The sequence below is a fragment of the Sardina pilchardus genome, chromosome 18, assembly GCF_963854185.1.
Source record: "Sardina pilchardus chromosome 18, fSarPil1.1, whole genome shotgun sequence".
In the NCBI taxonomy this organism is placed as follows: domain Eukaryota; kingdom Metazoa; phylum Chordata; class Actinopteri; order Clupeiformes; family Clupeidae; genus Sardina; species Sardina pilchardus.
The window spans coordinates 18064233-18080347 of NC_085011.1; the positions used below are offsets into that span (position 1 = coordinate 18064233).

General features: G+C 42.9%; 1 protein-coding gene across 4 annotated transcripts; it reads left to right on the top strand.

Moving 5' to 3' along the window:
• The first annotated feature begins 1410 nt into the window (after window positions 1–1410).
• On the top strand, window positions 1411–11388 carry exo1 (exonuclease 1). Of its 4 annotated transcripts, none has more exons than XM_062520128.1 (14): window positions 1411–1536; window positions 2250–2445; window positions 2542–2661; window positions 2782–2905; window positions 3570–3707; window positions 3886–4098; window positions 4437–4624; window positions 4997–5099; window positions 5275–5500; window positions 6000–6234; window positions 6943–7531; window positions 8134–8220; window positions 9871–10064; window positions 11088–11388. In XM_062520128.1, exons 2-14 carry the CDS (start codon window positions 2285–2287, stop codon window positions 11173–11175), a joined length of 2466 nt encoding a protein of 821 aa, XP_062376112.1. In that variant the 5' UTR covers window positions 1411–1536; window positions 2250–2284; the 3' UTR covers window positions 11176–11388. The 4 variants fall into 4 exon arrangements, with proteins under 4 accessions (XP_062376112.1, XP_062376115.1, XP_062376114.1 ...); XM_062520131.1 differs by having other exon boundaries at window positions 9874–10064; XM_062520130.1 differs by lacking the exon at window positions 1411–1536 and adding an exon at window positions 1571–1623.
• The last annotated feature ends 4727 nt before the right edge of the window (window positions 11389–16115 follow it).

The window sequence follows — 16115 nt, forward strand, 5'->3', positions numbered from 1 at the left end:
TTAGGACTGACAAAGTCAATAATTTGGGTACATTCTTGGAATGCCGTACAGTGGCGAGTTCACTAACGTGGCCTGGAAGACAAGAAGACACGTAGAGTGGATGATCAGGGAATTCTGTCATTGTTGAAAAAAATCATTCACAACATTGGGCACAAGTCCTCAAGGACAGGTCTCAAGGAGGTACAGTATGTGTATCCTCATTATCATAGTCAACAATCAGGAATATACGCCTGTGTGGATATACATAAATACAAAGGGTTTATGACAGGGTGAAAATCACTGGCATCGGTGAAGAACAGAAAGGCCTGACTATAAAATCTACAAACGACTATCCAGTAGGCCTACAGGAACATAATTCTTTAGACAGAGGAAACCAAAATGAATTTATACCAGAGTGATGGGAAAAGAAAGGTATAGAACGTGGAAGGTACAGCTCCAAAACAGCTGTGTCAAACATGGTCAAGGTGATGGCAGGGAAAAATGGTTGCCAATGGGACTGAGTCACTAATGTTTATCATTGATATGGCTGCTGATAAAAGTGGCAAGATGAATTTGGCTACACGCCGCTCAGATTCAGCTATTTGCCATAAAACAGTGCTTTACAGTGCAGATGGATAATGGCCCAAAATATACTGCAAAAGCAACCAAATGGTTTCAGGGCACAAAAAGTGTGTATTCTTCAATTCTTTAATTCCAGTGAGTCACCTGACCTCAACTCAACTGAGCATTCTTTTCCCTTTCTGAAGACTAGACCGACAGTCTTGGCAAAACATCCCAAAGGAGGAAGCTCAGCATATGACGATGTAGCCTACATGAACTCCAGACTTAGGAATTAAAATATAAGCTAATTATAACCTTAATAATAATAATGTTATGCTTGTCTTATTATGTTTGAGCCTCTGAAATGTAGAAATGGCTGTAATTCCTAAATTATGAATGCTATATTTTTGTTCAACCCCTTGAATTAAAACTAAAAGCCTAGGCTACACTATAAACACCTCATGGTTGCTTAATTCCAAGTCCATTGTGGGGGTAGGCCTATACAGAGGCAAAATTTTAAAATGTCCCTTCTCCTTACTCATGGACTTGATTGTAGGCTAGCGGTTGGCTGTTATATGTCCACATGAAGTGAAATGTCATTTATCTTTGTTGTAATGAATGTTTATGGGGTAGGCATTTGAGGACTTTTACATAGCCTAGTAGCCTAGGCTGTAGGTGTAAAAGCTTGAGCTGGAATATGCAAACATAGATCTTTACTAACTTTAATTGGACATTCTCTTTCGCCTGTTTGGCTATCCTAGACCTAAATTATTACATGCACTGTCCTATAATTTTCACAACTAGGCCTAATTCACGGTCGTTGAGTAATCCTTAAAAACAACATATCCCACAATCCTATTATGAATCTAGTGCTCGTTTAGTGATTGGCCTGTGTAAAATTACTCCTTCCAATCACAGACGTACGCAATGAAGCCCCAATTTTGCCGCTAAAGTTGAAGACTCGCAGGATTTTGTTACCAGACTGAATCATTTTATGTAAGTAGTATAAAGTAAAAAAGCGTGTTTTGTCTTTCGTGCCGGTTGCATTTCACTCACGCATCAAACGTTTCAGCAAAGCCAGGGGTTGGTATTATTAGACTAGTTAACCAGTTCTGTTTACGTTAACAGTTACCTTGCGTCGTTATTTTCAAGCGTTCATAAACGTTCGAACATAGCATAACCTGGGTAACGTTAAGGTTAAATATCACCACTATGTTGAAGTTAACTGAAACAATGTTGTCAATTTTCAGCTAGAATAGTTAACTAAAGTTAGGATAACGGACTTTGTTGGCGTTAAAAGCTTAAGTTGTCATTATTCAACTGTTAGCTGGTGAAGTAAGTTGTGTAACTTAACTAGCTGCTAGCTAGCTATCGCTTGCTAACGTTGACGTTACAATCGAAAAGGTCTTCCACAAAATCCACCCATATGGGTTTAACAAGACATTCTCTGCTTTACCTTACCATACCTACTGTATAAACCGTCTCTGACCTTACCTTTCAGTCCGACACAACGCATGAAGGTATGGAAATGGTTGTGATGCGATGATGGTAGCTCCTGCTGATTTTGCAGTGTAGTTATGCATTCTTATTTTAAGAAGACCCCATTAGGCCATTATCGTGACATGACTGTGCAACGTTAAACTTCCATACATCGAATAATTAACGTGAATGTTACCTTTTGATGATTCCTTGTGCGTCTATGTTTTCAGTATTGTGACACTGGATTCACCCCTCTACTGTGAACATGGGAATTCAGGGCCTGTTACAGTTTCTGAAGGACGCCACAGAGCCCGTAAACATAAAAAAATACAAAGGCCAGACAGTGGCCGTGGATACATATTGCTGGCTCCATAAAGGAGCATTCGCATGTGCTGAAAAACTAGCCAAAGGAGAACCTACGGATCAGTAAGCAAAACTGAGACCCTTTTTTTGTCAATAATGTAGACATATCATTTTTTTTGCATTTGACAGGTTGACTAATTCATTTTTTGTCATTTACAGATATGTAACATATTGCATGAAATTTGTGGACATGCTCTTGTCCTTCGGTGTCAAGCCCATCCTGGTGTTTGATGGTCGTAACCTACCATCGAAGCAGGAAGTTGACAAGGCACGTGGAGAGTGAGTATAAACAAAGATCCTTCAAAAATCCTCTCCACATGATGAGTAAGTTTGTGCACACCTTTGTTTTGTTATTCTTTCTTAATTGTTTGTTTACTCCATTTGTCTGTCTTGATTAAGGCGTCGACAGGCCAATTTGCAGCGAGGCAAACAGCTCCTTCGTGAGGGAAAGGTATCTGAAGCACGGGATTGCTTCACTCGTTGTGTTAGTGTCACTCCCTCCATGGCTCATGAAGTAATCAAGGTAAATGAAACTGTGATTGATAGTATACCGATACATACTTTCAATCCTTTCATCTCTGTCCAACTGTCATCAGTGTCACTCCCCTCTCCTTACCATCACCCATTTCCTCCATTTAGTCTGCACTTTAATGGTGTATTCATCAGCAACTGGGAAGTGGGAGAATTCTAAAGTTTAAGGGGTGTACTTCACATCTGAACTGGGGACTTCCCAGTTTTAAGTGGGGGCTTTGGGAGAGTTCCCAGGAGAGGTTTGAGGTCACTCAACATAGTGAACGCTCTCACTTTGGAAGTGGCGAGTTTAGAAGTGGGAATCTTCACACTTCCCAGTCGTGTGAACGCACTATAACTTACCAATTCTCACACATATTGGCTAATGTTAACTATTATGTAGACATACTTATATGACTCACCACTGAATTTTCTGTGGACATTATCACTTGTTTGGGATAGTGTTTGTTTGTGAGAGATGCATTAGGCTTTATCTTGATCACAGTTTGCCTTAAAGCACTTTGTTTAAAGCACAATGCAATGTCATGGTTACCTGCAGAAATCAAAGTAATTATTTGAAATGCAGATATTTGCATCAGTTAGGCTGTTTACAGTGTTAAGATGCACTTCCACTCAGACTTTGGTGTCTGTAATTTTGTGCTGTGTTTATTTTCCAGGCCGCCAGGATAAGGGGTGTGGACTGTATAGTGGCTCCCTATGAGGCGGATGCCCAACTGGCCTTCCTGAACAAAGCAGACATTGCCCAGGCCATCATCACAGAGGACTCAGACCTGCTAGCGTTTGGCTGTAAGAAGGTACGGTGCACTACAGTACCTACACAGTTAACAAGCAGAGCTAGCAGTCAAATAAGTGGACATGGGAGTGGCTACACCTTTGAAGAAGAAGCTAATGGTTTTTATTGCTGAATTTACTGTCACTGTCTTGTTCATTTATCAACCTTGAATATTAATGTGAAGAAAATGTCTCCCTTAGGTTGTATTAAAGATGGACAAGCAGGGCAATGGTTTGGAGATCGACCAGAACCACCTGGGCCGCTGCCACCCCCTGGGGAACGTCTTCACAGAGGAGAAGTTCCGCTACATGTGCATCCTGTCAGGCTGTGACTACCTGCCCTCTCTCTATGGCATAGGCCTGGGGAAGGCCTGCAAGCTTCTCCGCATGGCCAACAACCCTGACATCCTCAAGGTGAGGCCTTTTGCACCTTTATGCAGTAAACTCTTATATTATGTACTACAGTATATCTGTGTTCCACTCCATGTGACTGCAAATTGCTCCTTAAAAGTGTTTTAAATTGAATAAAATTGAAGAGAATCTCTCAATCACATTTTAGTCCACCTCTATAGCAGATAGGAAGATAAGACGTAGGAAGCAGACAAAGCCTTGGTCCTTTGCCAACATTTTTTCCTATTTACCTTGTATGCTTCAATCACCGAGAGGCTAATTGGGTGGTAGATTGGTTTGTACAAGCATGTGTGTTAATTATCCTGGTGTTTGATCTCTGCTGTTCATCCTTCCTCTAACAGGTGATTAAGAAGATGGGCCAGTACTTAAAAATGAGCATAACAGTTCCAGATGAATATATAGAAGGATTCATCAAGGCCAACAACACCTTCCTCTACCAGCTGGTGTTTGACCCCATCAACAGGAAGGTGGTTCCACTAAACCCTTACTCAGAGGGAATTGATCCAGCAACCCTCTGCTATGCAGGAGTGTATCCTTTTCTCACAAAGAATAAACACCCCTGCTGTACAAGCTCTTTATGGGACTTGTTGTCGTAGAATGTAGTAGCCAGCCATAGAGAATGCTATTTGTATATTTCTACATGACTTGACTGGTATGTAGCAGAAGTTTTAATCCAAACTGACCCAGACATTCAAGCCCAGGACAACCAACCATAAGGGGGTGACGTTACTGCTGCAGTATTTTCATGTTTATAAATACAGCTAGGAAGGTAAACAAACTCACTATGATGCCTGCAACCTCCCAACTTCTGGAGGGGGAAAGGAAACTATGTTTTTGGTTAAACTTTTTCAAAAGTTCATGAAAAAAAAAAAGTTTAATTTCCTTAATGATATGACCTTAGAAATGTGGGTGATAAGAAAGGTTTGCAGATGGCCCTGGGAAATCTTGATATTCACAAGATGGAAAAAATAGATGACTTTGATCCTGATAGAACATCTGTACAGGTACATATACATTCAACTCCATAGTTTTGAGAAATGTTTCATTTTAATTCTAATCTCTTCTTACACTATTGCCTCTGTTTACACCATGTGATGTGCATATTGTAATCATTTTGCAATGTTTCCAGGTTTGTGTCAAAATGTATATAATTCACTGGTCCTTGTTCTTCCCTTTCAGCCCACCAAACCTCGCAGTCGAGGTTGGAATGATCGGCCAGACAGCAAGGCCCTCCAGCACGTCAGCATGTGGAGCAAAGGCTATGCCCCGGGCCTGACCCCGGCTCCTAGTGCTCCCCCATCTATCCGGGAGAAGCTCTCCTCCACCAGGGGGAAGGAGAGAGTGGTCAGCGTGAAGGGCCTGAAACTCTCCGTTAAAGAACCACAGGTCAAGAGACCCAGACAAGGTAACTTTGGATAATGCAAACTCAATGTATCCTTGAGGAAAGTTCTTGCATGTGGGTACAAGTAGTGCTCTGCTCCTTAGTTGGTATTGTTCATTTTCAGGTTCGATGTAATTGATTGATTTGATTGTAATAGTTCTAGGTATGCAACAATCATTATCTTAATACACTAGACTACTCACAAAAAGTTAGGGATATCTGGCTTTCTGGTGTAATTTAATGTTTCAGTGCAGAAACTACTGAAACATTGAACTGTTGGACATACACTTTCAAAAGGTTAGAGAAGGTCACATTTAGGTTCACCTGTGAAGGTTACAGTGGATTTTAGGTTCATCCTGAAATTTCTCTGAAAGCGTATATTTTGCGATCTTAAATTGTGGACTTGCTCTCTAAATCACCCTCAGTCACTGTGCACAGATAGTGTTTAAGGAGTTATGTTCAAATATGGCTGATTATGAAAGGTACTTCTAGCAGTAAGATGCTCCTTGGTTCTCCCTTGCAGACTCCAGTATTTCAGAGGATGACTTGCTGCATCAGTACTCTACCTCAGACCAAAAAAAGCAACGCACAGAGACCTCACCCCCTGCCAGCACATCACCAGCCACGCCAGAGACCAGGGGCTCCAAGGAGAACCGCGCTCCCGCCGAGAACAGACCACGGAACCGGTTTGCTACATTACTGCAAAGGAGGAACCAAGCAGAGAGTGGAGACAAGGAACATCACGGAACAGTCAGCAGGTAAAGCCACATGTCAGAATCAGGATCTAGATCCACTTTAATGGGCAGGTTTGCATAAACCAACAAGGAATTTGTCTCTGGTTAATCTTTGCTCTCAAAGTACAACACTCAAACACATAAAAGAGTAAGAAGAACAGTAAGAATGGAATGAAGGGCAGTAGACGAAGGCTATGCATAAGAATAGATACAGTGTGTATGTTTTCAAATAAATATGGGTGGGATGGGACACTATGGGTGGGATAGGGTAATGCAATTGTCCGGAGGGGGATTGCGGCTGGGAATGTCCGCCTCTTTGTTGTTCCTGTCAAGGTTGCCATGGTCGTGGACACCTCAACAGGCACAAGCAAGATGAGCAAGTATGTGAACTATGTGATGCTCACATTCAGTTAGGGAGAAATGTCTGCTTACGTGCTGTAATCGGTAGTATTGGTGTAATGGCAAATGATCCATCTATGCACCATGACCCAGCAGAGATTATCTTTTACTTTTATTTGTCAAATATGGACCCTCTATTTTACACTGGATTCTTGTGTAACAATTCCTGCTGTGCCAACTACCATAATTTCCTGACTTGAGGTTTATACACAGGGACAGTTAACATGTTATTAATATAGTTTGTTTATTTTAACTTGCATAAAAGACTGCTCTGCGGCTTATACACAATGCGGCTTATACACGGGAAATGACTGTACTGTGTCTCTGCTCCAGGTTCTTCCACAGCAGCAGCAGCGCAGCAGTGGAGAGTCCTGCTCCTTCAGTGCAGGATGGTTCTTCTCCGGCTGGACCCGCAGAGCGCTCCGACCCGGTTGGCTCCGAGGGAGACTCCACGCCAAAGAAGGAGGCTGACGACCCGGTTTTGGTCTGTGAGGAGTCCTGCAGCCCGCCGGCGTCTCCCTCCCCCGCCGGCCAGCGACTCAGCCAAGGCCTGGGGGTGTTCAGCTGGTCCGGCAGCTCTTCCGCCTCCTCCTCTACCTCCTCCTCCTTTTTCTCACGCCAGTCCAGCACCCCGGCCTTGTCGGGGATCGCCTCCCTGCAGCAGTTCCAGCGGAAGAAGGAGACCTGGTCCCGGTCGGGTATCGTCCAGGGGCAGCAGGTCCAGCGGCAGACCTCCTGCGTGTCCGATGCAGATGAGGAAGAGGAGGAGCGGGCGGACGTGTCTGAGAGAGACCGGTCCCCCAACACGCCACCCTCCCAGGACAGCGCCTATTTCTCCCAACCCAACAGCACCTTTGGCAGCCTGGAGGAGACTCCCATCTCCTCCTTCACACAGCTCATGGATGCGTCCACTCCCACGGAGGTAAAGTTCTCCTCACAAGGCTATATTGGCTAATGTTGATAATTGTAGGATTTAGAGGTTAAGCAAAGGAGCTTCACAATTGATGTAAACTCACCCTCATGTCACCTACACATAAGTGCCTTTATCTGTTTTGGCCGTCATAAGTCCTGCTTGTATCATACTCCTTGAGGTATTTATGAATCATCTCAGCATTCTGTCTACTAACAATCACAACATTGCATGAGGTCAAAATTGTTTCTTTTTCACATTCCTGTAACTTGCCACTTGGACTTGGACATTGAATATGACAGTTTTTAGCGGTACAGTACTTGGTGGTACTTTAGTGGTACCCGCTGTTCGCTTCATCCTCTCTACTTAATGTCCATTAGTGCAATAATTGGCACTTGTGGTGGTCCTCGGTTTTTTAACTTTTTTCAAACCTGTATGCAGCCCTGGTTGCCTTGACGATTAGAGTTTTTGATGATTTATACCTGAAAATGTGTACCAAGTTTCATCCCTTTTTGAAAAAAAACAGAACAAAATACTTTCATGCTTTAGTCACAAAATGCACAGTTGATCTGCTTATCAGCCTATTCATACGTCCGACTATTTCTGTGTCTCAGGAGACATCCTCCGTGCTGAGCCCGGAGGGGAGTCCCACGGACACCTGCAGTCAAGAGGAGGTCCAGTCCACTCCCATGAGACCAAAGGTGGGTTGAACAGAGCTTCCCTCTGTTTTCCTATTGAGGGCTGAGGGCTGAGGGCTGAAGGACATCCAGGAAAGACTGGAGTTTAAGGCATTGTTTACACGTATCTAGATATTGTCTTTAAAACAGATATTTAGATGGTTCCAAACATGAAGGTTTATGCTGTGTGTTGATCATTGCCATGCAAGCTGATCAATGTTAACTACTGTGTTGCAGCAGTGCGATTTAATGTTCTCATATATCAGTCTCTGATGTTACGCTATGCCCTGTGCTACTTTTGACATATGCATGCAAACAGTTTTGTGGTATGTTGGCATGTAGCATTTTAAATTGGGCTTACCATACAAGTTCTTACAACCGTCCACCCCCGAATTGATGTGTGTGTGTGGTGTAGTGAATAGGTGCACTGATGGGCTCAACCAAATGTGTGCTGTGGTTCGACTGCACTGGCCTAGGCCTTTATCATAATATAGCTATGCGATAGCAAATGGCATCTGGGGAGGATGACCCTATCGGTTTCATCTCCCCAGCAACTCTCAAGCCAAAATGCACCCCATAATTGCTTTAAGTCTTGGGGATTTGATGAACTCTCCCTGTTGCTCTCTCTTATAGCGGGTATAGTTTACCCAAAGTTAGCTCTTTCTTTGTTACATTTAACTATAAACAACTATATCATTTACTCAGAAGTCAATCGACAGTCACTCTATGAACCTGTGTGAAGTGAGCACGAAATCTAATGCGAAATATTAAATATGATTGCATCAGACTCATCAGCATTTTCAGGCCCACACATTAGCCTGGGTGTTCCCATCCTGCCTTGCGCGGTGATTTCATTTACGCTGCTAAGGCAGTCTGGAAACTAACACCCACATTTTTGCCTAATGTTGGCTACCAATCACAGAACAGGGGAGAAAGCAAGACCATGATGAGCTATGCACAGACACATTTGATAGACATCCGTGGCGCCCAATGAACGGATCTGGCCATTTTTTCAAATACGAGAAAATGCTTGCCAGACCACGTCTCATTTGAGAAGTGGTAGGCGCTAGCCAGGCTACACACACACACACAGAATCAAACATGTCATTGTTTGAAAAAAAAATAAATAAAAAATAACAGCTGTATATTACTCTGTTTACACGGCTCCACAGAATCCGGGTTCTAAGACATTTTCACTTTGGAGTGCATTTTAAAAATATTCTTTGGAGGGAACTAAAACTCTGTTTAGGTGTAAATGAAACACCTAACAAATGTGTAAAAAATATATGTGTGTATAAAAAAATCTAGACATTGTATACAACCCCTAAATGTTTACATTACTTGGAGACGATGGCGGATATTTTGGCTGTGTTTTTGGTCTTTGTGTGGATGTGTGATCTCAGATCTAGCCACTCTCAGATCTAACCACACCTCCCAAGAACTGCAAAGCCTTTTTCTCTGTTTGCATTCACACCATCAGTAGAAACACTGAGGTGACAAATGACACTGCTGTCAGCTGTCGATCCGAAATGATAAAAGGCCTTCCTTCCTCCCAACAGTTCTGAGAAGTATGAAAAAGTACCTTTGGTGCTGAAGCGCCTCATCATGTCACCTTCTTCATTTGGACAGAGCGCTTCCTTTCTCTTTGCCAATGCAATAACTGGTTGGTGTCAGCAGGTGGCAGGCCTTCCCCGCGTGCGGTCCACTGATGCGGCCAGAGGAGGGAAGATCCGCACCTCTGCTCCGGCGCGGGCCAGCGGCCTACGCAAGAAGCCCACGGGGGCCGGGAAGAGGTCCAGCAACGACGAGAACCAGCCGGCCATGCAAGCCACCATCAGTGGCCTGTGGAAGAGCTTTGGATTCAAGAAGTGAGTGACTACTACACGGTCTACACACATACATACAGACACACACAGACACACACAGACACACACAGACAGACACACACAGACACACACAGACACACACAGACACATCAAATCATATTTGCTTATATTGAAGATTCCGATCTTAAAATGCATTAATATATCAAGATTCAAACAAGTAAATAATAATTAAGCCACAGTAAAGCATGCACTGTGGATGTGTCTAACCAAGTGTGGGGGCTTCTAGGAAGTGATAAAATGTCACAGGAGGTGGAAAAACGGATGACTGATCATATCTATCTCTTGAGAAATGTGTTTGTTTTCACCGGTATAGAATCTCCACTGTACTGTACTTTACTCCGACTGCCTCTGGTGTCTTGGTTGAAGGCAACCCAGGAGAGTACACAGGTGTAACTAATTGCTTACGTAGAGAAGGCAAGACGGCCTCCGTCTTAGTGGCACAATGTTAAGCAGGTTTGAAGGAGCCATTATCTGCCTCAGGGATGGGTGTGTGAGTCAACATGTGTGTGTGTGTCTTTGTGCGTGCGTGTGTGTCTAAGAGTGAAATAAAGCTGTCAGTCTGTCTAAGGGACACAGCGTGCATCTCAGAATATATGTATAGCAAGACCATTGTGTTTGCTGTGCATCAGGGTTCATGTGTGTTTTATACAGTTCCATACGGTCATGTGCTGTCCCAGGGCTTTTCCCTGAGGCCTTTTCCCCTGAACTGTGTGGTTTGCTGCTCGGATTTGCTGTAGCCTATTCTGTCGAGGTTGTGCATACTGTAACTTGACAAGTAGCCAAGTTCGACGGAACCCCGCCACACCAGCAAGCCCACAGTCTGGCTTCCGCAGAGCAGGAAGTGGCCTTGAGAGATCAGCCGTGTGTCAGTGCGTCACTGCGTCAGGCCCATAGACTGTAAAGCCCCAGACGCTTCTGCAGGCAGATGGCCGCCCTCAATGGTTTTGCAGGAACTAGCAAACGACTTGGCCGTCTTTGATCTGATTGCGTCTTTTTTGTACACAGAGAAACCACAAAGATTGCTCCATGCAAGAAAGGGGAACCTATGTCGCCGGTGAAGGAGAATGTGTCTGCATCATGCTCCCCCCACTAGCACCTCCACCTACCTCTTACTTGGAAAAGCCTCTGGACCAGCAGAATGAAGGCTTTTTTCCAAGGGCCTCATTCTCCCCTACTATTGTACATACTATGTATGTTAAAGCTGAACGGATGAAATCTTATGGGAGCTGTCCTGTCCTTTTGTTGTTGATGTAGTTGTTTTCGTTGTTGTTGTTTTATGTAAATAATAAAGCAAAAAATGTTTTTTTACTCGCTCTGTATTACATTGTTTTTTTTTAATTCGGCGTTATTATTACAGTGTGGAAAAACAAATTCCAAAAATCTATTTATAGCTCAGCTCAGCAAAATTGCTGTTGGCCAGAAGCCAATGTTGGCCGCCACATGCAAACTCCTGGCAACAATGAGTTTTCCACTTGTGTCACTAGTGGCAAAAGTGTTAGCCAGTGATTTGCCACCTCTACCACTAACTTCCAATGAACCTTGGGTGACGAACCCAATTTATTTGACATTGTCAAATGTTAACCACAACTGTTTGCACCAGTTGGAGGAAAACACTGATGAATGTGATGACTGGATGTTAAGAATCTCAGGGCTCACTCCATTAAAATTCCTCCTCATTATTATTCATCATGGGCCCCTATAGCCCGAAGCTAAGGTGCCACACTTGCTATGTATATTGGAATGAAGTAGACCTAGCCAGCTCTTTCAGGTTAGCTGAAGAATGAGTGTATCGTGATTGTGTGTTTACTCACACATCTTATGTGCATACTGGCCAGGTATGTATTTGAAGTCAGAGCACACGAATGCATGAGTAACCTTCCATGTTTGGTTGTGGTTGAAGTGCCCGTTTCCTTCAGTCTTGTGATTGTTCCGAGACATTGCTAACAATCTTTTTAAACAACTTTGAGCTTGAACTGTATTTTTCTGAAAAGCATGCAACATGCCAAGTTAGTTCTGTTTCTCTCTATCCTAGTATGTATAGGCCATAGTGTAAATGTAGTAATTTCAGAATTATTTCCATTACCATGACCATTCTCTGTCTTGTGTTACAGTCTTCATGGAGGGTGGATTTAAAAACAATATTTTGTCTTGAAACATTCTAAGTATGGTGAACATGAGCTAACCTGTGTTTAGAGTTTGTCATTGTGAAATCAGAGTATGGCTGTCTGCACGTTGCATGTTGAGAGATAGCTATCGCAGGAATCTTGACTCTTTCCTTAAGCATGGGGAACACTAACTTTTTCTGAATGCCAAGCATGTCTTTCTGTCTTTGTCACACCGACTGTAATAAGCAGACCACATTTTCGAGGTGGCTACGTGAACCCTCTGTGCATGAATGCATTGCACCTTGTGGCCAAACTGGCCCTGTGTACAGCTGAATTGGTTTTGTTGTGTACAATGCATATGACAAGTTATGGATCTATAAAGTAAATCTGGGATCAAGGTATGCACTCTTGTATAAACAAAGCCTTACCGTGTTATTGAGCTATTTTCTTCAACACGTGATATACCTATGGACTTTAATACCTTTATTTATAGAAGTTAGGACCTAGATGCTTGTAAAGTTGATTTTAAAAGCCTTCCTATACTGTTATGCCTTTAAACAAGTTAGCAAGCATGCTCTCTCCCTGAAGCGTGTCTCTAAGAGACAGCAATGCAAGAATGTCGTGTAACCACATTCTCCTTTAGTGTGTTGCCCATGTCCAGCAACTGTAACACACCCTTGTCATTTGATGAACACAGTTAACATTGTACTGTCTTAATTACTCATTCATAAGCAATGTGTGAATCATATCTTTGATTAACAAGTGACTCCTGAAGGTGTGAAGGCACTGCTCTTTCTCTTCCCAGTAAAGGGAACCCTCTCAAAGCAACATGTTAGCGTGTGTGAAATGGAATATTTTCTCTCCAGATGAATTTTTCGCCTACAGATATTTTTGTTTTTTTCTTATCGCTCTCCTTCTCCTTCTATCGCTTCTTCATTGCTTGGACATCCGAACTACGTTAAACCATTCTACACAGGAAACCATTATTTCAGAAGTGTCGGATATACAGTATGGGCAACAGTGTATACTACACAACACCAATAACAGTGTACACAACACCAATAATTTATTGGGGGAAGAAAGAACATTTTTAAGAAAGAAATAAAATTGTATTCTGTAACTCCCTAGCACAGATGTAGGCCTAGTATTCTGGATAAATGAAAACAGACAACCTGTATTCAAAGATATTCAATACTTTTGGCAAAAAAAAAACAAACAAACAAACAAAAAAAAAACGATGCAGTTGTTTTCATATTCACACTCCATGAAAACTGCTTATGCGCCCCCTCCCCCTCTAAAGGATTTGAAGTGATCCTACATGACCTGGTGTCCCACCCCAGTAAGGGATAATGTGGTCCTGACTGATGCCAGTGCACCTGAGGACATCAGGCCACAGTGATGAGTGTTGTCTACTCCACAGCTCTCCTCAGAAATGTTCAGGAATATTCTTTCTGCATGGTTACGGCAAAGTTTTCATTGGTCTGATTCTTTAAATACTTGGTTGCTTAAGACACTATTGACATGTATTGAGCGACATATGTTTTCCATTGAAGACAAAAGGGATGTGTGCTAGGTTGGCAAAATGTTACAACATTCCAGTGACATTCCAGTGTCACCCCCACACCACCACCACCTTTCCACAACAGAATATGGTGAAGTTGTGCAACAGATTCAAGAATCTCACTCTGAATTGACAAAACAACCAGCAATGCCAAGAATGTCATTTTGTGAGTTTGTGTTTTAGAGGAAGGGCACTGTTTCCGCCACAGCCATCTTCACGCATCTTTTCTCCATAATTGGTGAATCATAAGCTATATTGCTATATTGTTGAACAGGAGTTGTGCTGACCTGTTACCTCTTAGCCGTCATAACACCTGATTCTCAGTCATTTGTGACCTATGTGCCTTTCTACGTCTTCAGGCTTTCTGACTAGTTCCATGCTCATGTTCAATTAGCAGGGCAAGCCGAGAAACCACTGCAGTGCTCGGAGCCGCCTTTTGTTTGCGGAGTGGGTTTTGCCTGTGATATCTCATTAAAGGTGGCTAGAGTATGAGGGGGGCATGTTCAAGCTTGAGGCCTAGACAGCGATACCAAATTGAAACATGAATAAAGAAACCCTCACCTGTCTCTCTCTTTCTTTCTTTCTTTCTTTCTTTCTTTCGTTCTCCCCCCTCCTCCTCTCTAAAGTCCTACCTTCAGGCAGGGGACCTATGAAGGCAGAGGGCATGTAGAAACAAATTCATTCAGCTCCATCACTTTCAATCATTAGCGCAAAAACATCTGGCGTTCTCTACAGTTCCTCTCTGTATGCTACCTCCTAATACTTCTCCTCACAGAACATGGCCTCGCCGTGTAACTGAAACTAACTGATCCTTTAGACCAGCGGGATATAAAAATGTCTTCTGAAGTGCTGCGGTCTTTCTGAAGTGCTCCATTGCCTATAAAAAAACTGACGGCCTGTCCCAATATTCTTAATCTTATAGGAGCTTGGAATTTAGTATCATGCATGCATCATCAGGTGCTAGGTGTCTTTTCAGGCGGTCAGGCTCACGATGCAGCATGAATATTCACCTGCTGCAAGATAATGAATAAATAAACATAATGACCCGGGCAAAATTAGTGTCAATTGCTTAGTATCCTGAGGTCACGAGTAAATCAACTTTTAGCAGATTGAACAGTTTCTCTGTCATGAATATATTTCTAAACTTACACTGTTGAAAATCTCAGGAATATACCTCTAAAAGCCCTTGTGGAGTGCCGGTGAAATTAATAAACTTGTGTGTTCCCCCAAATTAAAGAATGCAGATGATCAAAACTGGGGACTGACATATCCTCTTATCCATGAAGGAGACTGATATGGTTGAACTGGTCGCCTGTAGCACAGCAGTACGTGTGTGGTGTTTGTAATACATTCCTGACACCTCATCAGACGAGACCAGGGCCTCGAGCTGCACACAGAGGAGAGGGAGGAGGCCTGAACACTTTCATTTAATGCTGAGCCCATGAAACTGAGCCAGCGCCCTGACGCTGTGTGCCTCTTTGGGGATTATTCCATATGATGAAGCCTGTGTTAGCGTATTCTTCTAAGTGTACGCTAGACCAGTGGTTCCCAACCTGGGGTCCGGGGACCCCAATAGGGGCCGTCAGAGATTGTAGGGGGTCCGGACGGTGTTGCCTTGGCTGAGGTTGTGAGATTACCAAAATTATATTTGCGCGCATACAATTTATGAAATCCCAATAAAACACCTAGTTGGATAATTTATGCAGCTATTTACTGTATTACCTCTGACCTCTGAACTTGCGTAAGCAACCTTCAGGTCGGGCTAGCCTAGGCATTGTTAATTCATCCCCAGACCCTGATTGTCGAATAAAACATTGTCGTGTGTATGCAGGTAGGGAGCCCTGGCTTGTCTTAGACACAGGCAAGGGGGCCTTGAAGGGAAAAAAGTTGGGAAACACTGTGCTGGACACTAGCACTTTTATTGTCCACTATCTGAAGCAACTGTACCCTGTCAGCACTTTAATACCATTCTTTCCTGTCCATTTAAATGACTGACATATTATAGTAATAAAATACAACAATGTACAAGACAATAATAAATAGTATTGCAATAAATATGGAAGCCTTCTTCAGCCTTTTAGTGTCTGCAATTAGAATTAAGGTGATGTCTGAATATAACCCTAATGTGCATCAATTTCGTTTTGTGTTAGTTAATGGTCAACCAAGCACTACTGCACAGTTGAATTAAGAAAAAAATACTTTTTAAAATGAAATTAAAAAATGACTCTCTTACATCAGAAATGCTTAATCCATCGCTTTGTCTCAAGAGTTTAGACTTAGAGCAACTGAGGATGTAGCCACTGAGGTACTAGGCACACAAATGGGAACTGATGTCCAGGTCAGTTTATTTGTCTGCATTCCACATTC